At 41.2% G+C, this 24,522-nt stretch overlaps 1 protein-coding gene and 2 long non-coding RNA genes across 5 annotated transcripts in view; 1 reads left to right on the forward strand and 2 right to left on the reverse strand.

The window, feature by feature from the left end:
- Positions 1 to 1,550: 1,550 nt before the first annotated feature.
- Positions 1,551 to 7,363, reverse strand: LOC308476137. 2 transcript variants are annotated; one of them, XR_013985763.1, is made up of 4 exons: positions 7,285 to 7,363; positions 4,018 to 4,200; positions 2,120 to 2,611; positions 1,551 to 1,784 (listed from the first exon to the last, which is right to left on the reverse strand). It is a non-coding gene; the product is annotated as an uncharacterized lncRNA (long non-coding RNA). The 2 variants fall into 2 exon arrangements; XR_013985764.1 differs by lacking the exon at positions 1,551 to 1,784 and having other exon boundaries at positions 1,794 to 2,611.
- The window catches only part of HUNK (hormonally up-regulated Neu-associated kinase), a 55,133-nt gene continuing 37,134 nt past the window's right edge, over positions 6,524 to 24,522 (forward strand). Inside the window, exon 1 of the mRNA XM_081003540.1 lies at positions 6,524 to 7,359. Within this exon, the coding sequence (XP_080859666.1) occupies positions 7,099 to 7,359 (261 nt within the window). The 5' untranslated portion in view covers positions 6,524 to 7,098. The remainder of the gene's footprint in view (positions 7,360 to 24,522) is intronic.
- Positions 17,585 to 21,509, reverse strand: LOC308476140. Of its 2 annotated transcripts, none has more exons than XR_013985768.1 (3): positions 21,432 to 21,509; positions 17,893 to 18,111; positions 17,585 to 17,713 (listed from the first exon to the last, which is right to left on the reverse strand). It is a non-coding gene; the product is annotated as an uncharacterized lncRNA (long non-coding RNA). The 2 variants fall into 2 exon arrangements; XR_013985769.1 differs by lacking the exon at positions 21,432 to 21,509 and adding an exon at positions 19,134 to 19,224.

Raw genomic sequence — 24,522 nt, forward strand, 5'->3', positions numbered from 1 at the left:
TTGTGTTTTAATTTGTGTGCAAGTTACCATATATATTACTGTAGTGTATTTTGTGTTATAGCTTATTTGTTCGGGATATATATACGTGTATATATATATATATATATGAATGACATAAGCACCTGTCACTAAATTTATATTTAAAACATAAAGGAAAATGATATGATAGGCAAGATATATTTAAAACATCTGCAAACCTTGTTTGCAATTCAAGTAAATTACAGGAACTGGTTTGTTCATAGATACAGAATAAGGAGAAATTAGTAGTTCAGAGAGAAAGAAATTGAATTGCAAGCTGCAATTATCATGCAAGGAAATCAAGTTTCTCAGTGATATGTAAAAATCATCCTATAATAATAATGAAATCTGTTTCCACTTCAGAGAAATATCTCTGTCTGTCTGAAAATCAAGGAGTCAGCAAAAAGCCAAGAGTGTAGACAAGGAGTAAACATTTTGTTGAAGTGGCAGCAGTCAGTGATGAATTAGCATCACTTTTGGCAATGCTTTGCTTTGCTTCAGACACGTTTGCAGACTCGTTGCTCCATAAACCACAGTGTGGCAGTCTTGGTAACTTGTGCTGAAAAGTTGAAGTGAAGGTGAATTGAGGGCTGTGATTAAAATAGCTCTCTCATGAAAGTGTGCATGCAGACCAAAATGGAAATTCAGAAGATAAGGATGAGTCTCTCGGCATGTGAAATGTCAACTGGCACTTCTGATTGGCAAAATAAAGGCACAAATACATGAATAACGGGGGAATTTCCTACCATAGAAAATGTTCAGCTATAATAATCAGCATGCGATGGGAAAATTCCAGAAGGGTAGCCATGTTAGGCTGTTGCAACAAAACCAACAAAAAGTATTAGGACATCTTCAAGACAGATTTATGGTGGCATTAGCTTTTGCAGACTAGAGCCCACTTCATCAGACACACAAAATCTTTGGGGCATCTGTAATTGCCCCAAACCCAATGTCCAATCATAGACACCCACTGAAGTTCAGACTGTCCTTATTCTCAGAGGGGGTGGGTCTAAGTCTGTCACATCCTATTTCCAGGTCGATTTTAAAGAGGAACATTAAAAAAATCTACCCAGAAACAAATATTGTAAATATATATTTAAAACCATTGAGAATATATCCAAAACAACTTACAAGGTGGTCCAAGGGTTGTGCTCTGCCTCTGTTCCACCCACCCAGGGGTGCCAACTTGAATACAATATTGGGGGAGGGCAAGTAAGCCCTACCCTGCATAAATGAACTGCATCCTCCACATTCCACTCTCAACATCCCGATCTTTCCCTCATCTCTCTCTCCAAAATGGCTGCCTGATACACCCTTATACACTGAGAGGTCTGCCCCCTCACTGTGCTGTGAACCTGAGGGAGCAGGCAATGGAGGGGCCATTGGTCCAGACCCCATTAAACTCATGCAGGGTCCCTTGTGACATCCACTCCATCTTAGGAGCAGATATATAACAGGGGAAAGAATGTAATATATCAAATGAACATGTATACAGTATAGCTAAATGAAGCAGTGCTCATCTGCACCTTAAGTTTGTTTTTATACTCTTTATTTCATAATCAGGCTTTATTTCAAAGTATATTGATTCCTCCGTGCATTCAGAAGTCTTCACATTTGATAATAAAAACATGTTCTTCATAACTGAATCCCTTAGCAGTTAATCTCTGGTGTCTTCATTAGTGATGAGAATCGCACAGAGACCCAACTGCATCAAGTAAGCTGTGATATGCCACACGATTATTGTTGAAACTCATTTGCAAGTCTCTCTGTATACAAAGGAAGACAGAAAAAATGAAGTTTCCAATTTTAGAGCTCCAGATTAATACAATGGGAAAAGGTTGCATATGTTAATCATTTTGCTTAACTAAAACAGTATCTTATACATCCTCTTCATTTAATACTAAATATTTTAACTGGGTTAGTATATGCATTAAGAATTTTATCAGAGAACTTGTAAAAAAAAAAAAGCACTTAAGTTGCAATTCAACCCTAAATATAATGACTAATTCAACCCTAACTATAAATCCCACTGAGCTCAGGATTTAATGCTGCATAAACATGCACAAGATGGTGCCACAGGGCTGCACTCCTATACACTTACGTGATAATAAGTCCCAACAGCTTAGAGAGTATGCCCTGAGAGCAAGAGCCAGTTTGTTTTCTCCCCTCTGAAAGTTGGCCTAAATTTGCACCTATACATATTAATGAGCATATGCAAATTTTATGCCTCCGCATCTTCTAAGTACCCAACAATGCCCTTTTGCCTGTATCTGTTTCATCACGTATCTGAGTTCAAACACCATGTTATTGCAAAATAAATGGCATCCTAATGTACTTAGCTTGTTTCTGCTTGCAAGGTAGGCTGTGTATTTACTCAAGACTCCAGTGCTCTCCTACTGCTGGTGTTTGAACCTCAGTACACAAGAAGTTAGCCACAATTCATCTTTACTCTGTAGTTTCTTTATTATGTGCTTTTCGTCAAAACAGCTTCCAAACCATTTGAAACCATAAGCCACAGTTAAGGCAAGGTGTTTACATTTTAGGCATCCATTGTGCATGCGTAGATGACTGCTGCATTGAACAGGAGTTGGGGCTGTGGGCGCAAGAAAACAAGCCAGGTAGTGATATGCACAGCAATGTAAAAGGCAACCTGAAATGCAGTGTGGGAAATGGCATTTAAAGCTGCTAACATTTACGTGCCCCTAGTCTACTCTGTACTAAAAACCTGTGGTCATTTGGGGAGGGGAGAGTGTCGCATTAATTTTGTATGGGAAATTCTGCTTTTATCGCTCCTATGCCCTTCATATCTTTGGCTTTACTTGCATGCTTGGGTCTCTAATCAACAGCCCCTCGCACATACACAGCTGTAATAATGGTACTGGGTGCAATTAAAAAATACATATCAAATTTGGTACCCCTCTTTTTGCCAGCATTCATGCATTCACTCTTCCTACCACATTTATTAAGGGTATCAAAATGTTATATTTATCACTAGTTTCTAAGGTGATTTCCAGTGGCTGAATCGCTGCTGTAATTCAGCTGCAAAGAGGCATACAGTAAGGCTGTCTTGCCTTCTTTGCTTTTTCATTTTAACTATAGAACTCCTGGGGTGTGTGTTGAGTCAAAATCTAGAAATTTAAGGGCTAGAGATTAACAGACTAAATCATACACTCTGGGTTTACATCAAAGATACTTTAATATATTTGTATGAAATGTGTTTCCCAAAGTGAATTACCTAATTAATGGGGCAATCCTATGGCAATATCTTCCAGGATGAGCAACCGGGGTACAGTGGATCTCTGGATCAACTGGCTGATTCCTGGCTCAGAGGGTGTTAACTCCCCAACCTCATCTCAGCTGAAGATACGCCAACATAACTTGCTCATCCCATCTTAGCCTGCTGAGCCGAGCCCAATGTAAGTCCCCCAAAAGGGGCATTCTGGAGGTGTGGCAGGAATGGGACCACAGAAGGGGACTTAGGTTGGATCCCAAGGTTTTTCAGCTTGGTCACGTGACCTAATAACAAAACCATTTTAAAGATTTGTTTGCCCTCTTTCCAGTGACTGATTTAGGGGAGAGTGACTGCTTTGGTTGCACTGGGTACGGAGCTTCAGGGGAACTGTAACTATGATGTAGAATGGAAGGGGAGAGGTGGGGGGCACAAAATTTTGGTGTTGCACTAGGCACCACTAAAATTTGAGACCCAAACATCGGCCGCTGCTCTGCCAGACTTGGAGAGAGCAGCAGCCCCATTACTGAATGGGTTTTGGATCTGGTGTAACTTTATCTTGTAACACTGGCTTGCTTAATGCCAGCTTCTTCTGCATTGGATTGCTCCCAAAATCAGTTTGGCCGCCTCTTTGGGTACGCATACAAACACTATATTCTTAAAGACATCACCCTTGTGTAGTCTTTTTGAATTAATAAAATGGAAGCAGTGGCCACATATTTAGAGTTAGAATTTTTAACTATTAATATAGTGTGTGTATGAATACTTACCAAAGTCAACATTCTCCCACCATCTGATATACGTTTGAATCTGCCTGTTTCGGTGCCACTGATCTGTTTCATGAAAATGGTCCAATGGGCTTTTTTTCACTTTCCTTTGGAACACAGAAGGGCTCCATTTTTCATTAGCTAAGGTGTATTTATCTGCGAAATGGTTTTTTAAATTTCCCAAATCTTCAAGACAATCATACTGCACTTATCTTTTCTTAAAAAATTATGGCAAATAACTGAACCCCATGAATGCTATGCTAGAGAACAGAAACACTGATGCCATTACATGTTTATCCTCAGACCACTCTCTCTACAGTCCTGGTTTGGGACTGGGCAGGCAATTGACTTTTGATCCCTGTTCTCACAACAGACCCAACACCCTGCGGAAATCCCAGTTTTTAAAATAACTGGAAAACACTTCCTTTAATGTTCTAGGGTTGAAGTTAACATATTACCCTTGGATCAATGAATACGCCCAGATGATGTCTTTCTTTGATGTAACAGCTATGCTAAATAAACTGGCCACAATAAAAACATGAAGCAAATAAAACACCTGTTTATCTATTTTTATTATTGCCTTGTGATGTACTCTTAAGCTCTCACTCTGTTTATGGATCTGGAACTAGCCCTATGGATCCCTGTAGAGGCTGGCAATGAACAAATTATAACCAATGCGAAACAGATCTAAGTGCACTATATGAGGCTTGGGATAAAGAACACAAGAACACAAGGCAGATGGAAAGTAGTGCTTCAGTCTATTGAATCTTCAGGGGGCCAATAGCAACTGAAAAACCTGCACATAGCTGGGAGAGAAATGAACTAGATTTGTAGAGAAGGTACCTTATGGAGGGGATAAGCCTTTTCTGGGGTTCATAGGCATATAAACTTCATTCAGGCTACTGTGCTGTGCTGAATATGGAAACAGGTAATGAGAACCATATTCAGCCTTGGGATACGATGTAGGGTGATTGGCTTATTAAAATATCACAATTAAAAGACTTAGTGATAGTACTATTGGTGTATGCAAAGTTTTGCAGTATCAGCACACAAGCTAAGGTTACATTACCATCAGACCTACCATTAGACTACGTTGGGGGAACAAAATTAGATTCTTATATAGCCCAATCCTACGGGTGTTTATTCAGAAATAAGTCACACTGAGTTCAGAGGGATTAATTCCCGTAAACAAAAGCATATGATTTCAGCTTTTTTTCCTGTATACTTCTACATAAAAAGCTTTTCTAAACTATGGAATTAGTAATTTCAGCAAGTGATCAGGGTAATTGTCACACGGAGTGTATTGCAATTAAAACATTTGCAGAAAGGATTAGGGCTATTGATGCCAGCAATTCCCTTTTTCGTCGAAATGCGCTCTGATGGAGATGGCAGGTAGCAGATCTGGGGGTACCATTAAAGGACAGCAAATTGTCAATTAATTATAAATGGCATCCAAAGCTCCGCAAGTAGAAGTCCAGTAGTGAAAGGGGGACCTGCCTGCCAGTCCTGCCTCCTGCATCTCCCCCCAAAAAGGCACCTGAGGATTGGCAGACTCTCAATAAAGGCCTAGGATGTGATTTGTGCACATGGAGGGGATGATTGGCTGTCTCTATTTGCCCGGGGGGGGGGGGCATTGATATTATTTATGAGTTTGTCTCGCACAAGCAATAGTTGTGACTTTCCCCAACTATTCATAGTCCCTGTATGTAGTTATATTTACTCAAGTTGCATTGTGGAAGTGTGGAGCGTTTTAAGATAGCAGTTAGAATGAAGGATGTAATGCTTCCTAAAGCTGAGGTTGGGAATTGTTAAAAGCAAGAGGGCTGAGAACATAAAATGGAGGCTGCAGCTCTAAATAAAAATAATGTATAATATAAGGCGGGGCTTTCCTTTGCTTTAAGCTGCCAAGGTAACTGCATTTTCAGCCTCAATTTCTTACAACAGAAGGGGGAGGTGGGGACCGCTTATGCTTTTATTGCCAGGGCTGTCACGATCTGAGCTCTGGAGCACATGTCACCCGCAAAGAAGTGAAAGCAAAGTGAAGTGCTTTCAAGCACAAAAGGGGCACAAAGCAACACAAGAAAAATATTATCGGGGAAGGAATAAAAGAGATCTTGAGAAAAATAAACCAGGCTTTGCTCCGAAAGGAGTCACGCAGAGCGCCTGTCACGGCTTGACTGCCCTAATTATAGAGAGAAATGCAGCATCTTCGTGAATTGAAGGCGTAAATAATTCGCTGGCAAGGGGGCTCCTCGATGCGATTTGGCTTTAGGGTTGAATCTGCATTACACCAAAAACACGGGGGGGGGCAGGGGGAGCTGCCCGAATTTCTAAAGGACCACGACTGCTGTCGAGTTTTCATTGCATCTGTTCTCAGCAGAGGGATCGGATTAAATTACTGCCAATTTAGCCTGAATGAAACGTTTCTCTCCTCCCCCCCCGCCTCCCCAGACCCCTCCCCGCAAGAGGGGAAGAGAGCCTCAAGCAGCAGCACCAGGAGAAGGAGGCAGCCAGGCGCGGTACGAGAGGGAGGGGAAAAGTGATCGACAGATCCAATGAGGGGAAGGCAGCCAACGGGCTTCCACGGAGACTGGAGACAATTGATCTGCGGGAGCTGGCTCAGGCTCCCTCTTCAACGTGAGGCGTGCACAGCCTCAGCCTCGCAGCTCGCCGGACCTGGCTGCAAAGCTGCGCGGCTGTGATCCGGGGCCACTTCCTCGTGGCGGCCGAATCGCGCTAGATCTCCACCAAGCCGGCCAGACCCCGTTGGCGAAGCGGGTTTCTTTTCTGTTATTTTGCTTTTTTCATTGCTTGCTTGTTTTGCTCTTTGCTTGACATTTCCCTGAGAGGCAAAGTGCGCCTCAGCAGCCAGCCAGCCGCCGTCGGGTCCCCACGTGCACACGCGGGTGCCGATCACATTGGCAGGCTGGTGCTGCAGACTTGAATTTGAGGAGTAGCGGGAGCAGAAGCAGGAGCTAGAGAAAGAAAGAAGCGAGTTTCTCAGAAGCTCTTTGGCGCAGCAAGGGTTGCAAAGAGAAGGCATTGATTGCACCGAGTTGCGGCGGCGGGAGCAGCAGCAGCAGGATGCCGGCGGCTGCTGGCGACGGGCTCCTGAGCGAGCCCCCCGCGGCGAGCTTCGGCGACGGCGGCGACGAGCCCACGACGCCCCCCCTCAGCCCCGAGGGGACGTTCCTGGCCGCCTGGGTCAACGCGGCCGCGTCCCGGGAGCGGCTCCGCGAGTTCCAGCACACCAAGCGCGTGGGCAATTACCTGATCGGAAGGAAGTTGGGCGAGGGGTCCTTCGCCAAAGTGCGGGAAGGGCTGCACGTCGTGACCGGAGAAAAGGTACTTGGCTCTCGCCCCGCGCTCGAGGGGGGGCAGCCTTTTGTTTTCCCGCCATATGAACCGAGTCAGGCTTTGTTGCCCCCGAGGTGGCCCCACGTGAGGCGACCTCGCCGCCTCTTCCGCTGCCCGGACTGCTTCGGGCAGTTGCCTGCTTATCGCCGCTTTGTCCCAGTACCGTCCCAGCCTCCCCCCCGCGGCCGAAATTTGGTTGAATGTCCGGTCAAGCGGTTCCCTCTTCCCCGACAGTCCCCCGCCGCCTCGCCCGTTCGCTCTGTCTATTCGCGCGCCGCGTCCCCCAAATTCCCGTCAGGGAGTCGCCCCCCAGGGGCCGCTGTTCGCTACTTTCCCGCTCACCCAGACGCTTCTCCCTCCGGTTCTCTTCCTATCCTTTGTAATAAGGATGGACGAGAGCTCCAGCGCTGGCTTTTTTGCTTAAATGGGCAAGCGCCCCCCGCGCTTTCCGTGCGTGGGATTCTTCCTATGGCAAGGGGTAATAATAACAATAATCAAGAAACAAAACACATAGCAGGAGGGGTATTCCAGTGTTGAGGTGCACCAAGAGAAGAGAGCCACCAAAGACATAAAATGTGAGGTGGCCGAATGCAGCAATGCCTTGTGGCACTTAAAAAAATATGACAGCACAATCCTATGCCTGTGTGCAATGGTTGTTGTATTGTGCTCCACTGAACATACAGTAATGGGATTAATCACTGTATAAGCATGCATAGGGTTGTGCTTTTTAATGTGACATGTAAGCTGCCTTAAGAACCAAAGAGGAACTCTGCTGAATCAGGCCAAAGGCTCAACTAGCCCAATATTCTGCCAACCTAGCAGTTCAAAAGCACACCAGTGCAAGTAGATAAATAGGTACTGCTGCTGCAGGAAGGTAAACAGCTTTTCCATGTGTTCTGTTACTCGGTACGGTGTTCCGTTGTGCCAGAAGCGGTTTAATCATGCTGGCCACATGACCCACAAAGCAGTCTGCGGGCAAACGCCGTCTCCCTCGGCCTGAAGCGAGATGAGCACCGCAGCCCATAGTCCCTTTGACTGGACTTAACCATCCAGGGGTCCTTTACCTTTTACGTTCTGTTTTTATTACAGTGTAGAGGCTGTTGGTCCAATAGAGACTATGCCACACACACAAAAACACAGAAGTTGTGTGGCCATAGCAAAGTACACAGTAATCAGTAGTTGCCCAGGCTTTTGCAGTAGATATGTTATGCATTTTCCAATTAGTAAAAATAAAGCATTTAGTGCTGCGAAGATGCAATAACACTACAACAGGCGCTCAATACAGACTGTGTCTGGATTTGACATAACTAATGGGTGACAACCACACCTAGAAAGGTTCTTGCTTTTGGCATTATTCAGTGTGTGCTCTAAATATAATAACTTTGTTGATAACATGCAGCTTTGCTCAATAGTATATGACACAAATGACCATGCTTAATTAAACCACGTACACTTAAATGGTAGTGTAAGGGAAATAAGTAGGGCCATTCCAGGACAACTCCAAAATGTGATTTGAAGATGACAACTCCAGAATATTTTGGAAACTCTTACCAAACAGGTATGTGGGTTAATGCTTGACAGCGACACTGGACTCTTGGGTAATTGTGGTGTGTGACCCAGTGATCCAGAGATCTTGTATGGCTAAACTTCAGAAGTGTTTCTGGTTAGATTACTATGGGCTGTCTCTGAAGATCCAAATAGCATATAACAGCCACCAGGATGCTTTTGGGAGTCAAGCGCTTTGATTATGTACACCTATTCCCTGCCAGTTGCATTGGCTGTCTATTCATATTCAAGCTCAGTTTAATGTTATGTTCTTAACCTTTAAATGGTTTGGGACCAATTAATTTGAAGTACCATTTTTACCTACCCAGGTGTTGGGGCTGACAGTAGAGGCCCTGCTCTGTTGCTTTCCCTTAATGAGCTATCTTGCTGGTGGGTATCAGGGACAAACCTTTTCCAGCACTGACTCCTCAGCTGTAGTTTCTTCCTCCATGAAGTGCATATGACCCCCTCTTTGATTTCCTTTCAGACATCATCCTCAGCTTCTCATCATCCTTTTAGTGAAGCTCACTTGATCGTTTAGCTCTTGCTGTTTGTTTTAAATTTTATTTTCAGTATTTTAATTTTCATAAGAAATATGAATTTTCTTAAGCATTGTGGTAATGCACCATTTGAATGGGGTCTCTAAAAAGTATATAAACTAAATAAATATGCTTCAGGTTATTAAATATGCTTAAGGTCACAGTTCACATTACCTGGAAGTAAGCAACATTGAACCAAGTAAATCCTTGTAGGATCAGTCTTTGTAATCAACACATATTATTTTAGTTAAAAAAAAAGTTTATTTACAGTCTACCTCATTTTTTGTCATTTGAAGGTTCTTTTTTTTACTAAACAGATGCCAATACAATAAGACATGTTGTTTCTTTTGTACATGCAGTCTGGTCCTGTACATGTTTACTCAAAACTAAATCTCACTGAGCTTAATGGAGCTTGCTCCCAAGCAAACATGCAGAGAATTATCAGGTTCAGGTAACGAGTTGTTATTTCATATCTGCTTCATAGTGTCCTCTGGTGCTGTGTTCCTAAAACGTTGGGTCATGCCCTTGTTATCAGGAGAGTTGTAAAAGCAGAGGTTAAATGAACAGCAGTTAAAGCAATCTCTTGGGGACAGCAAGAGAAAATAGATATAGAAGTGTTGCTAGAAGAACATCAAGCTTAGATGTTGTTGTGGCAGAAATATTTAACTAGTAGATCCATTTATCAACTAACATATTTATGTCAATCAGAAAGGTGCCCTTGATTTATCAAGCAGATGATTTTTTAAAAAAAGTAAAAACTTTATTTTTAATATTTATACTACCTACATACTGCAAGCATTCCCTTCATTCTGAGGAGGCAGAATGCATTTTCTAAGATTATACCCACTGCATCATCTAAAAACAAAAGTATTTCCCCTATTTTTCATATGCAAACTAATTTAATTTAATCAATCAAACAAACAATTAATTGACTAGGTTTCATACCATTAATTAAACAAGATTTATTTGGGCAACAGTTCTATTGGCTGACAACAGGGAGCTGGACTAGGACTGAATAATTTAAGGCTCATGAGAGCTCATATATGATTCTAGAGTAGGCACTTTACTACCTCTGTTTTTCTCTTGCCTTCTCGCCTAAGTGAATCTGCCTCATCAGTCCACTTATCCCAGGACTACACACACACATAGTTCTGAATTTACAACATGCTTTAAAGAAAGCAAGACTTCTTTATGCTTCCATTCATCTAAGGCTGGACTTCATCTTCAGTAATACAGACAGAAGACATCAGGGCTCATAAGAGATAAGACATACACAGGAATGGCAGTGCTGTACTCTTCCTGGATAAGCAAATTTTTAGACTATTTAAGAGTATATGCTGCAGAATCTTCCTAATCTGTAGCCTTCTTTATGTGTTACTCGCATGATGGGGTTTCCATGTACTCAAGGGAGAGTTGGTCTGTGATGTTCCCCAAGATTAAATTGTTTTCTCTGCCCCTGGTGTGCACCTATGCAGATATCCATGGGTAATACCTAGATGTCAAGGCAGGGTAAACCTCACAGATGAGACCTGTGGCACGGTTCTGCTACCCCTTGACTGCATAGAGACCCCTTTGCATGAGTAGGGCATTACGAACTAGGGTCTAGGTTTGTCACTTTTTCCTGACAGGCTCCCTATATTTCTGCCTGTCATGCAGCAGATAAAACAGGTTCTGTTTCCCCCAGCCTGGAGATGTAGTGATGGGGAACTGCTGAATTATGTTGCTATACAGCTGTTAAAAGCACCCACATTCCAACTGTCTTTTTCCAGCATCCGCACTCAAACTGTCACTCACTCTTAGCTCCGCCCAGCATTCCATTCCTCTCCCTTACTGTCAATCATTCTTCCATTCAAGCTTCTTGTCACATTGGACTTATCAAATGCTAAGAGCTGTATACAGAGTGGCAAAGAGCTTTTTATGTCAGGGGACTCAACTCTGAAGAAATCTATGTCTCTTTCATAAATGTGGCACTGATTAATGAGTTGCAGTTCACATTGGTGCATTGTGCAGATCCACTCGTCAAAGTGACTGTCAAATCAAAGTTTTATGTAGGACTGCTTCTGAAAACAGTTCAGAAACTTTGGCTGGTGCAGAATTCGGTGGCCAGGTTGCTCACCGGAGGAACAATGCAGAGTGCTGGTTTGACCAATTAAGCCTTAAACAGCTCAGGACCGCAATACCTCAAGGACCTCTTCTCTCCATATGAACCTACCTGGACCCTGACATCATTTTCTGATGCCCTTCTTCGTGTGCCTCCTCCACATGAGAGGTCCGGAGGGTGGCAGCAGAAGAATGGACCTTTGTGGAATACTCCGGCAGGGAGGTTCAGCTGGTGCCTTCATTAAAAACCTTTAGGCGCCAGGCAAAAATGTTCCTCTTCTACCAGGCTTTTGGCTGATTAACATCCAATATCCTTTTTACATGTGTTTGGGGAAGGGGTTATTGGTTTGAAATAAGCACAACAAAATTTATCTAAGCTATTTTTTTTGTTACTGCCAGTGTTTTTTTTTATGGGGGGGACGCAGGGGGTATGTATACCCCTAAACATTTTAGGGGTCTAAGTTTGGCCTCATTGAGGGGCAGTATTTCAATATGAGTAGGAAAATGAGAGTACCCCTAAACATTTTTATAGAAAAAAGCACTGGTTATAGCTATAGGTTTTGTCTTTTGTATTCTATTTAAGACAACTCTTTTATACCACTTTCATGTTGTCAGACTATGGTTTCCTTACCCAATATGAATATAGAGAAGATTGAGGCAGTTAAACATATATTAGCTGAAAACAAGTGAGGCAAGCTCTTTTTACAGTGGTATTATAATAAAGTAATGTAAACTTTTAATATTGCAAATAACATAATTAGCTTTAGGTGGGTTTCATGAGTGCATACGCTCTCTCTTTAAGAAAAGCGACAGCAACTCCGTACGTTTCCATGGCATTAGTTGCAAAGCTGGGTTAAATAATACAAGGAGCCCAAACAGAAAATTCTCTCCTACCAGAGCTGTGCCATCTGTGTTTCTGACAAGACTGTGCAAATGAAATAATGCTTGTAGCAGACTCATGAATCTTTCATAGCCAAGAGTAATCCAGGACTAGCTTCCTCTGCTAATAGACAAAACCCCTGCTGGAATGTAATGGTCTGTACAATGCAGGAACCCCATGTGTCAAGCCTTATATAAGTCCTCTGATGGGTGTCTATGGATCTGGGAGGGTTCAGTAGCTATTCCTTCTAGTCAGCCAGCCTACAACTGGGATACAGTCTCAGAGAAATTAAAATTCATGCCCAGCTTAAGCAAACATACATTAACAGTTTTATGTTTACCCAGCCTCCCTGAGACCTCCAGATATAGGGCGGTATATAAATTCAATTAATAAAAAACTAACTTGGATCAATTTAGCTGCAAAACTCTCTGCTACGATAAATAGCCATTGTGGTATATATTTATTTCTGGAAGTATTTAAAATCCAAACTTTTATACAAGTATATCAATTAATTAAGAGCCTGAGGTTCAAATTCCCACTCAGCCATAAAGTTTGTTGACTCTATGCCTGTCATTTTCTTACAACCTAACCCTCTCGAAGGTTTATTGTGTGAATGAAAGGGATAATGACTATGCCACTATGGGCTCCTTGTGAATGTTGGTACATACTTGAATTAGAAGACTGTGTTATCCACCTCGAGCTTCTGATGAAAAAACTGAAAACCTATTGAACATCTCAATGCTGCACAACAGAATTAGTAGAGCCTGCTTGGTGTTTAGATGATTGGTTCCTGAGGCTAAATAATGCTTGAGTAGCTCATAGGTTGAAACCAAGGATAACTCTTGCCGTCACATAGTTTGCCTTGATTTCAGCCCACTAAGAAATCTGTTTATCCATTTCATTAATGGTACTGCAGTGCTTTAAAAGCTTCATTCTTCACTTCTTTTTTTTGCATGAAATCAGTTTTGAATTACAGTACCTGGTAGTCAGTGTGAAACAGCTGCTAAAGATAAGACTTTCACAGGTTGTTGTGCAACAAAAATAGAGTGACTAATAGTAGAAGTGGTCTTATTTATAGAAAGCTCTGTTTTTAGACTATATTTCTAAAGCAAACAGCTGCTACTCTGTGTATTTTAGAACCTTGGAAATGCAGGGGTGGCTTGTGTGGGAAGAACAAGCACTCCACAGAAAGCTAGAAATTCCTGTTAACCTTTGACAGGTTGATGTTGAATGAGGCAAGCAGCCTCTAAAGACAGCTGTGTAGCAGGTCCTGTTGGATCTGTCAGTGACCAGTCATTTCGCATAGAATTTTTTAAAAATTACATGCTGCCATAGCAGGCACATTTCCTTTGAACTGTGTGCCTTGCATTACCTTTTAAATCACTTCTGAGGGGCTGAAGTATGTATACAAATAGCAGTGCAGTTCCAAATCTTCTCAGCAGGTGTTGAGTTTTGCTTTCAGGGAACCTTAATAAGATTCAGTCCTAGAAATAGTTACAGGGTATATTGTATGGTTGTTCCAAGGCAACCGTAAATGCTTAAGTGGCTAAATTAACAACCATTTACGTTTAAATATTGAAAATGCTGAGAGATTACATTTGCAGGAATATGGACGTTTCCCCCACCTTCATTTGCTTTAGTTAGTAAAAATGCTGGCAAAAGTGTAATCTTCCTCAGATATATTTCTCCTGTAGTTGTTGTGTTTGAGATAATCCAGTCTTGTGCCCTGTGATTATTACATGTGCTTGTTTATATATGTGTCAGACCCAAGGTTCAAGTCTCCACCTAACCATGAAGCTTGCTGGGTGACCTTCAGACAATCCCTGTTTCTCAGGCTAATGTACTTCATAGTATTGTTGTCAGGACAGGAGGGGGAAACTATATAAGATGCATCAAGGTCCTTGGTTATTATTGGGCTATATGTGTATTATCATTAAACCACTGTGCTATTGATTATCCCATCATTAATTAGCTCTATGGTGGCTTTCCAGGACCTCACCCAGCAGTGGAGAATGCATCTTTAAATGCACCAGGTCAGAGTGAGGCTGCAGAGTCTTCTTCCGTCAGCCCTCTCCCCCCTCTTCCTGCCTGCTGTAGTGAGCAGCACTATGTTTTTGTATAGCAGCAACCAGGGGAGAATGGCGGGTAAGGGGACCAGTAGAAGGGCAGCAGCAACTACATTTCAGTGTGTAGACACTGCATATTGGTGAGACCTGGTGATCATGTTTTCCTTTGCATTTGGGCTTTAATCCACCACACTCAATATAGTGGCCTTAAAGTGGATAATCAAGCCAGGCAGGGTTTCTATGACAACTTATTTTGGAGGTACAGTACAGGCAAGTCCTGAATGTAAGAAAGAAACCCCTTAACTAAATTGGATGGTATGAGTAACACTTCAAAAATGGTAATATTGTGTCTTTGCTCCTTTGTTTTTGTTTCATTGGATAAATTTAATCTTCCCATGTTTTCCTTTTGTAATTCCCTCCGAGTTACTTCCTGTACACACACTTTTAAAGAAAGAAAGTGTGATTTTCTTCACCATCAGTTTAAAGGGAAGTGTTAGGCACAAATTCTTTGTAAAACATATAAAACAACCAGTGGAATTTTTCCTCTCTCCTCATTTTCTTACACTAAATTAGGATGAAGAATGGTATAAGCTGCCATCCCTCTGGCTGGCCAATGTAGGTGAGGAACTTGATCACCTGACTCAACTTTCCTGTTACAGATGCTTAATCTTTTGATAGCACATTCCTCCCAAGCAGACTAAATGAGATGAATAACTTTATATCACAGTAAGAATTGCCATGCCTTATTGTAACTTCCTTTCAGTCCTCATTTGCCTGTAATTTTATCATTAACCACAAAATCCAGTCTGCAAAAGTGGGCTTAAATCTGGTCAAATGTTGATTCTTTGTTCATTTGTAAAGATACTGTCAAGTTTGTAAAATGTGAAATGTAACTAAATATTTTTATGCTGTATTTTGTTTCCTGTCTAGATACTTGTTTGATATATAAGCCTCGACATAAATAAAAACACATTTTTATCTTTTTCTGAGACCTATTAAAAATGAACAAACGCAACAAATTTGGATTAAGGGAAAGAAATCTCAAGTCTGAATGTTGTTGTTGGGATCTAAAGTACATTATCTGTGCATCCAGAGGCTTTTGCATTTGAACCAGGCCTGCCACAGTTCTGCTTTTTCAAAGAAACTTCACCTGCTGAATCGAATCAGAGTGGGGTACAGCTTTTTCAGTCGCATTGGAACTCTGGCCAGTGTGTGGGAAGTTTTACAGAACGTTGCTGCACAAGCAACATTCCCCGTTCAGCCATTTGGGTTTTGTAGCCTTGCAAATAGGTTCACAAATACCTTTACTAGCCTGCCTGGCCACACACCTGTACCAATCACTTATGTCACCCTGGTGGCCGGAATGGGGATCAAAAACTTCCAGTGCACAGCAGCATCCCTGCCTGTTCAATGGGAGGCCATTCTTGTTCTGAAAACCTGACTAACTGCCAGCATTAGAAGGATAGAACTTTGTGGCAGGAAATATTGTCTAATATGGCACAATTGATGCTGTAATTTTTATATATATTAAATCTGTGCAAATGTCATATTTCAAGAAAGGTCATATGTTGTTTTAAAACACATCCAGTGGTTGTATGGTGGGGGAGGGGATAGGGCTTATTGCTTTGGTAAGGTAGCATGACGTAACATGTGCAGGAAATTTTAAATAGCTTAATGTTTAAGTCAGGATAAGCACCATGCTGCTGAGGTGCAGTCACCTGTGTATTGTTACATAATCAGTTCTTTCCTTGGCTACTCAAGTAACAAACCTATTTAAAATTGTCACCCTACCCTGCATGTTTCTAGAAAGGGAAATGGTATTTACTACTAAAGTCTGTTGTCTGCAAACCTAGCCTGGATTCTAGGAAATTCATATTAATGTTTTTTCCGCTGAAATTTTCAACGTGTTCTGCAGTAGACTGAATTAATGCACATGTGGCAGGTACTTATCCTCTTGAGATAATCTGCTTTCAAATTTACAGTATCTTCAGCAGTGAACATTGGTAGAGCCTCAGCTCCCCACCCCCTGCGCATATAATCATTTCACTTGTGGATGGCCGATGGTGGAAATGTTTAACCAGTGTTTAGGTTAAATTGACACCAGGTAAATTCTTATGTGAAAATCACATCTGGTTTCTTTTGTATGTGTTTGTATTTCTTGCAATTTTATGATGTGTAAGGTTGTATGCCTGTTCTTGAAGTCATGCTTTTGTATATAAATGTTTTGTTAGTTAAAGCATGCCCTCCACTGGATTCATTTAGGTTTGAAGTCCTTTTGAAGTTAGTTACACCAGGGAGAACACTGACATATTCATTGGTCAATTCTGAAATGTTGCTATAAAGCTTCATAAAATATTCTATATGAAGTCACTGGTTGTGTATAGTGCGGAGGGTGAGGGAGCAAGAACTTTCCTTTGTCCCCCTTTCTCCAACACATCTGCCCAAAGAGAAAAATGAGAGAGAGAACTCTTTTCCTTGCATGGCCTCCTGTATCTCTTTCCTCTGGGTTTTCTTAGCTTGGAAGGACAAGATGGAGTGGGGGCAGAAGGACAGATTTGTGAATATATGTATAACGGAGAATTAAACCTGAAAGAAAGCTCGTTGTTGTGTAATTTTCTCTCTCTCTCATGATTTCTTATTCAGCCCAAGCCCTTTTCTGGCTTAGAAATGCAGGAGGGGGGCACCCTGTACCTCAGCTCATAGAGCACCAAAGGTGCATAATGTGCTCTAATACGTCTCATTCTCCATTTTACTTCTCCTGTTGGGAAATGACAGCTAGTCTGTCACATACAGATACCTGGGAAAGTTTAAAGACGGAGGTGTACATGAGGATGAGATCTCAAGCGCTCTTCTGATTTTGCCACCTTTTCCAATAGTGTTTCAAATATACGCAATTTCACTTAAACACGTGGTGCCTTGGAACATAACCCCCACGTAAATTGGGAGTTGCCTATAAAGAGGTGGAAAGGCATTCCCATGTAACTTGGCCCTCATCCGATATTTGAGCCCCATGCTCAAGTAATATTTGGACAAAAACAGTGCTAAGAACATTATCAATAACACACTTTTTTGAGTGAAACAGGTTAGGTTCTTATAAAAACAGTTTAATTAGAACCTTTGTTGGCAGCAGATGTGTTCAAGAAGGTTCGCTTCAACTTGAAACATGCCATTTCAAAATGAGAATGTTACCTCTCGAGCTTCTAATCTGTTCCCTGAGAAAGAAAAAAATGGGATCCAAATTAACAACTGGAACATAGCCTTGTTGACTTCCTTGCATGGCAAGGTTCGCATCTTCTGTGTCAAGGGCCTAGCTTTAGCCCGCTTCGTCAACAGTTATACTTGTCAACAAATGCCCCAGCTGACAACATGAAATTGCAGCCAGTCTACTTACATGCAAGTAATTTCTGTGTTTCTCTTGGAGCATCTGGATTGTACAGGAGCACACTGGGGCAAAAGAGTGAGAGGAAGATTGCTTGTGTGCGCACAACTGAAGCATCCTGCTGCCCAAGTCCATAATTCAGCATAGCTGGTAATACCAGAACTGAAATCCCCTGTGTGTCAAAAGAGCAGTACTACTGTTTTGCTATGGCATACATTTGCTGTAGAAAAACTATAAAGAACATTGAGTCATTACTGCTTTGGAATAGCTAAATGTACATTTCAACACCACATCTCAAATGGGAACATTTACATGTATCCTGTCTTATAGATCAATTAATGTTGTCATTTTGTAAGTTCTGCAAACAAGTATTTTCACGTTAGGCTTGACTATTAAAATAACATTATTACTTGGCATGGGTTTTCTGCCTTTGTTTTGCCACATGTAATCTGAGAAGTCTCATCTATCTCATTGTAACAGAAGACATTTGCAACATTAAAAAGGCTAGTTGTTCTATTATCAAAACCAGCTAGGTAGGATACATTTGTGACCCAGGCATTACTTTTGTTTGGCTTTATTTGAGTTCTGTGTTTTCTTAGTTCATCTAACTTAAAAGGACCAGAAAAACCTCTGTTTTATAGCAGTTGGAAACCTGATTTACTTCATGGGCAGTTATGTACAGTATTCAGCTTTGGTCAACAAAAGGAAACAGACCATGCTTGTCTTAACAGGTATTTCATCTGTCATAGCAATCATGCACAAGACTCCTCATTCATTTCTGCAACTGCCCATTGAAATTCCTTTCCTCTTTGTCAACAGTATTTTAAGCTTAACCTGGATTTCTAGTTTTTAATGGCACAAGGAGCATGCATGTTTCACATTATTTATGTAATGCCAAAATCCTTGTTTGGAAAATATCTGGTGAATTATTGAGCAAATTAACTTACTTCAGATGTTAAATTTCTGTTGCTGATACTATAATATGAGAAACGTAATTCTTGCTTCAGGGGTGGGTGGGGGTAGTAATTCTCCTGCCTCCCAATTTAAAGAGAGAGAGAAGGAGGGGAAGGTTGCTAGCATAGCCTGGTAACTTAGAAGGGATTTTTAACGACTTAAAACAGGGATTGCCAACCTAGTGGGCACATTTCAAATTTTGATAGTGATGGCGGCACCAGTAACAAAATGGCTGCCATGGGGACTGTGGCATAACACAAAATTAGAGAGACAGCCACTCCCAACAGCCTTATGCTTACCACAGGAAGTCAGCTGTATCCTGTTGGTCCCGATTATGGAGATCATCACACACACACACACACACACACACACACACAAACAATGATGCTGTTGCTGTTGCTGTCTAACAACAATAGGGAACATTCTTCAGCACTAGGAAAAATATGCAAGGTAGCCACACCACTCTAATTTGCCCAATATCTTTCTTTCTAGCAGGGCTGGCACCAATCTGGTGCCCGTGAGCGAACTCTGCCCTAAACAAAGAATTGCAGGTTCTGTTGTGCATGCAGAATGAAATAATATTTATCGGAATAATATAACAACAACAATGAAGTCAGCGATAAAGTAGAAACCTTTGGCTTTACCAAAGTTTAATGCTAGAGAAAGCATTGCGAATGCATGTGACTTCATTGACTTGAATGACTATTATTTAGATTTTAGATAAATGATTTTATGGGATGCATGTGTGTCTGTTGTTGACTGCATATTTTAATAATTACATATTTTAAAATTCGTTGCAATTAATATTTGAAGGCAAATGCATTTGAATGGAAATATTCTTTCCATTTTTTGATTCCATTGTGTTTCTGCATTGAACAGTAGTTTGTTCTTTCAAAAAGCATGAAGGATTCTCTCCTATCTACATATAAGAATATGTAAATCGGAATGCATTTTGCTTTTAACCTTTTAAATCTATTTCTGAGTGTGTTTTCTTGAAATGGTGCTTTCTAGGCATTTTGTGTATTTTTAAAGAGAGAGCTGTATCACAAAACTTGGATATGTGCAACAACGGGTGGGGGTTGATTAGCTGTACTCTTGTCTACCACCTTAAAAAAGATATGAGAGTATACACACCCTAGCAATGAGGGAGATGGGCTTCTAGTCTTCATATAATTTTAAGAAAGAAAAAGCTTCCAAAGTGCCAAATATTTTTGTGGTAGAAGTAACCTTGCTGGTGTTTATCTCTTCATTTTTTTTGAATGGCTACATAAGCAATCCTACTGTTGTGTGCTGCAGTGGTGGAATGACATATTCATAGGTAAGTGTGGATTGTTTAAGCCTTATCATGTAAAAGAGCAGTAAATAAACAATTTATTTGAAAGGTGACCATGGGTGAGCAAATTGTCACTTATCACAAATGATGTCAAATCCAGCAAATACCCATAATGCTCATACTACCTCATTCTACACAGCAGTCATAGATGCAATTGATACTCTATGGGGGGGGGGTGAATAGAATTTTCCTAGAAACAAAATATTGTAATTGGAGGGCTTGGGAAACGTTAAGCCTTGAGGAAAGAAGTAGAAGTACTGTACTGCACAGAATAATCATGTGTTATGGTCGCCAAATGCAAAGAACAAACAACAGGGAATGTTCTGCTTGTGAATTTTGTAAGGGCATCTGACTGATCACTGTTGGAGGCAAGGTGCTGAACTTCATTGTCCTTTGTTCTAATCCAGCAAGTCATTTCTTACATTCTAACACACGTTCACAACTCATCTATTGAGTCATGGGAACTGCCCTTACAGAAAGTATGGGAGTCACTTAAATTGCTTCCATTTCACTGGAACTGCTCCTGAAATTAAAGTAAGGCTCATGTTTAAGTGCCTTACCAAATTTGGCTTGTAATGCAAGAAATGTTATCTTGAAGCAGTAAAAGAACATTCCTTTGAATCCCACCTCTCTTGGGAACAGAGTAGTTACAGCTGTGTGTACACAGTTCACAGCCTGGCAACTTGCACTGAAGGATTTCCCTTTTTTATTTGGGGAAAGTGTTGATCTATTTCAAGACATGGATTTGGTTTGAAAATCCTTTTCTTAAACTTATAAACCTCAGGGTTGGTTGTGTGTGTGCGTGTGTGGTTTTTTGAAAAAAAGCTTCGTAGGCTGCATTGAAATGTTCTGTTTTGTGTCCTTCAGTCTTTTTAATTACCAGAACAAGCAGTAAAGAACAAATACCAAATGAATCTGACACCATCTCTAATCCTTGAATAGTTCCATCCTTAAATGATTAAATCTGAAGATGCAGCTTTTAACTATAAGCCTCCACTCACTCAGTTACTGTTTACTGTATAATAAAACAGATGGGATGGAGATTTCCACTGCGACTGAATTTCAGTGCTTGTGAGATAGTTTGAACTTTCGATTCAGAGATGACAATATGCTGTCCATTGATCGTGCAGTGGATGAGAGTAGGGACCACTATCTACCCCTATTTAAAATGGGGCTGGGGGAAATGGAGTAGATGTTTGATTAGAGCTGGAGAGGGGAAACATGCAACATTCAAACAAATTTCAGTGCTAGAATGGCCACTTACCTGATTTCAGGGTGGCCAGCTGTTGCGATTCGCTGCGGCGCCTCCAAAGCCTTGCCATGTTGTTTTGGCCATTGGAAGCTTCCCTGGCTGCCACAGAGCATCATGAGTGGCCAGTATTTCAAATCTAGCCTATCTGTGGCGGCCTGTGGCAGGGCTTGGGGAGCGGACCTGGAGGCTGCATTCTTCACTCAGGTCTGCTCCAAATTACTATGACTGAATCTGACAATTTGGCACAATGTCATAGAAACATGGAGCTGTGATGATAAATTTAGCAGCTTGCACTGTATTTGGATTTCTGTCCTGATCTGCTCCTATCAGCAATAATACTGTACAGTGGTACCTCGGGTTACAGACACTTCAGGTTACAGACGGTTCAGGTTACAGACTCTGCTAACCCAGAAATAGTACCTCAGGTTAAGAACTTTGCTTCAGGATGAGAACAGAAATCGTGTGGCGGCAGCGGGAGGCCCCCTTAGCTAAAGTGGTGCTTCAGGTTAAGAACAGTTTCAGGTTAAGAACAGACCTCCAGAACGAATTAAGTTCTTAACCCGAGGTGCCACTGTATTTACTTGAGTCTAATGCGCCATCAAATCTAATGTGCACCTCAGTTTTGAAATCCTTGAAACCAAAAAAGGTATTTGCTGGCGAATGTAAATGTGTCATCAAATCTAATGTGCATTGAATAATTTTTTTAAGTATTTGATGATATGACATCATTTTGTAAGAGAATCTGGGGGGAAATTGTGCAGGGGAATAGAGTCATTTTATCCTGATGTGTAAAGCATTACAGTCTAATCTTAAAAAGCAGCCTAATCTTAAAGTTAAGCATTGGTTTACGCTGTCATAAAATCATGAACTGGTACATGGTTAGACAAGCATCTGAGGAATCTGACCTTAGGTTTTGCCCTCAGACCTTAGGCTTCGGGGATTTTCTATTTTATAATCATGAGACATGAAAGCAAAAAGGGGAATCTTTCAATAAGAAGATATTTATTTTAGGTTTCCAGACCCTTGATCATCTTGGTTGCCGTCCTCTGTGCGCTATCCAACCTAATTTTTAGGTGAAAATCTGAAAAAGTGTTATTATTTAAAGGTTCACCACAGCTGGGAAAAGTACATCTCTGTTGTGAATGGTACATGTATACTCACCCTGCCTTCTAATTATAACATAGTACACCTGTACACACCCAAACTGGATGAAGCACTAACTCCCTTACATGAATCAGAGATCATTTGTATGGCCAATGTGCATCAGTGACAATTCCCTTCCAGCCATTTTTTTTGGGTCCTTTCCCCATGTGCTTCTCCGAATCTTAAGTCTTCCCTTGATGCTCCTCTGTAACCAATGGGTTGTAGGCCCTCAAGCCAGACAGACTGATTTTTTGGAGCACCACACTTCACTCCAGTTTCTGGGAAAGTCCCTTGACCTATCTCCTTGAAGCTGTGGAGAAGTTCTCCTGTTTCTCAGGCTTCTCCAGTGCTACAGTAAAGCATCCCACCGTCCCGGCAACGTACCCTAGCAATCCTTGCTGTCCCTGCAAGGCAGAGTTTTTCATGCCCACTTCAGGGCACGGAAAATGGTAAACTAACATCCTGTAATCATTTGGATTTGCCATATGAGAAAAAATAACACAGTACAGTACTGGTAAATATTAGGGAGGGTGCTTTTTTGTAAAAGAAATTCCCAGTTACATTTATATTCATTCAGATTACAGTATACTTTAACTAGAAGACTCTGGGACTTCTCAGGAAAAGTTGTAAAGAGAAATGGACATTTACACTGCAAAAAAACACACCCCAGGTTCTGCATAAGGATTTGGGCTCTTTATAAAGCTCGGCTGCTTTCAGTGATTTTCCATACCACTGAAGTTCAGCTTTACAGTAAACTTGTCTTTGCTTTTTAAAGCCTTTTCTCAATTTAATTGTGGGAGCTGGTGTTTTGTTTCCCACCAGCAGGATATTTTACGAACGCCAGGACTTGAATTATTTATTGGAAGTAAAACCAGAGTTGCACATAAAGCATATAAGGAGAAGGAGGTCCCAGCACCATGGGGTGTTTACAAAGAGCAGGATTAAAGAAAAAATGGTCTAAATAAGCCAAGTTGTTGTTGTTGTTTTAAAAAATCTTTCAGCCTTGCCCTTCTCCTACCCAGTTGAATTTGCAACAGACTTGTGAGGCAAAATTAATTAGCTCATATGCATTTATTATGTACAAGCACACCATAACTTCTAAGAAATAAGTGCTACTTTTAGTTCGGCCCCCTCATCAAAGCATTGTGATGCAGATGAAACAGCTATGTGTAAAGAGCAGTCTGGTGGGCACAAGGTTGTATTAGGGTATGATACCATACATGGAAAGTTGTTTCCATTTCCATTGGAAATAAGCCCCATTAAACGCAGTTAGGCTTATTTTCAAGTAGACATGCATAGGATTGAGCGGTAAAAGAATATAGCAAATTGTCTAAGCGTGGCTCTAGATGGATGCCTATTGTGTTCTTCATGCATGCAGGTTTTTTCCTGCATCCACATGGCATCATTAGCATTCAGATACCAGCTCATATTTTCCCATTTCATCTGCATTTCCCTTTCCAGGCAAAATCCGATTAGTAAAAAACACAACTATCTGTTTGAGATAATTGAATGATCCATTTGCATACTAAGTCCTCATCTGGAAGTATTCTGAGTGCCATTTTTAGGATGTTAAACTAACAGACCTATGTTTTCAGGCATTTATCACCTATGCACACCTGCTTCAATTTCAGTTGTTATTAATACATTTTAATACTTTGATTTTGCAAACAATTTTAATTCAGTTAATTGTACTGTAATCATATTAGTAATTAAGAGCAAAAGTTGGTGGAAGAATCCTACGTTGGGTTCTGGAGTTTTGTAGGTGGTAGGAAAGCTGTTGTGTTTTCTCCACTCCTTAGCAAATGTTCCAGATGGGTTTAAATAAGGAAACTGCAAGGTTGTGCCTTGAGGTGGAAGACACATTTCTGTGATTATTGGGTCTTACAAACCACCCTGCCCTGGTTGTCTCCACCGACCAAAGCCAGTTGAGCTTCCCTCCCATCAAAATTATTTTATTAAT

Source organism: Podarcis pityusensis (genome assembly GCF_964106645.2).
Source record: "Podarcis pityusensis genome assembly, chromosome: 4".
NCBI lineage: Eukaryota > Metazoa > Chordata > Lepidosauria > Squamata > Lacertidae > Podarcis > Podarcis pityusensis.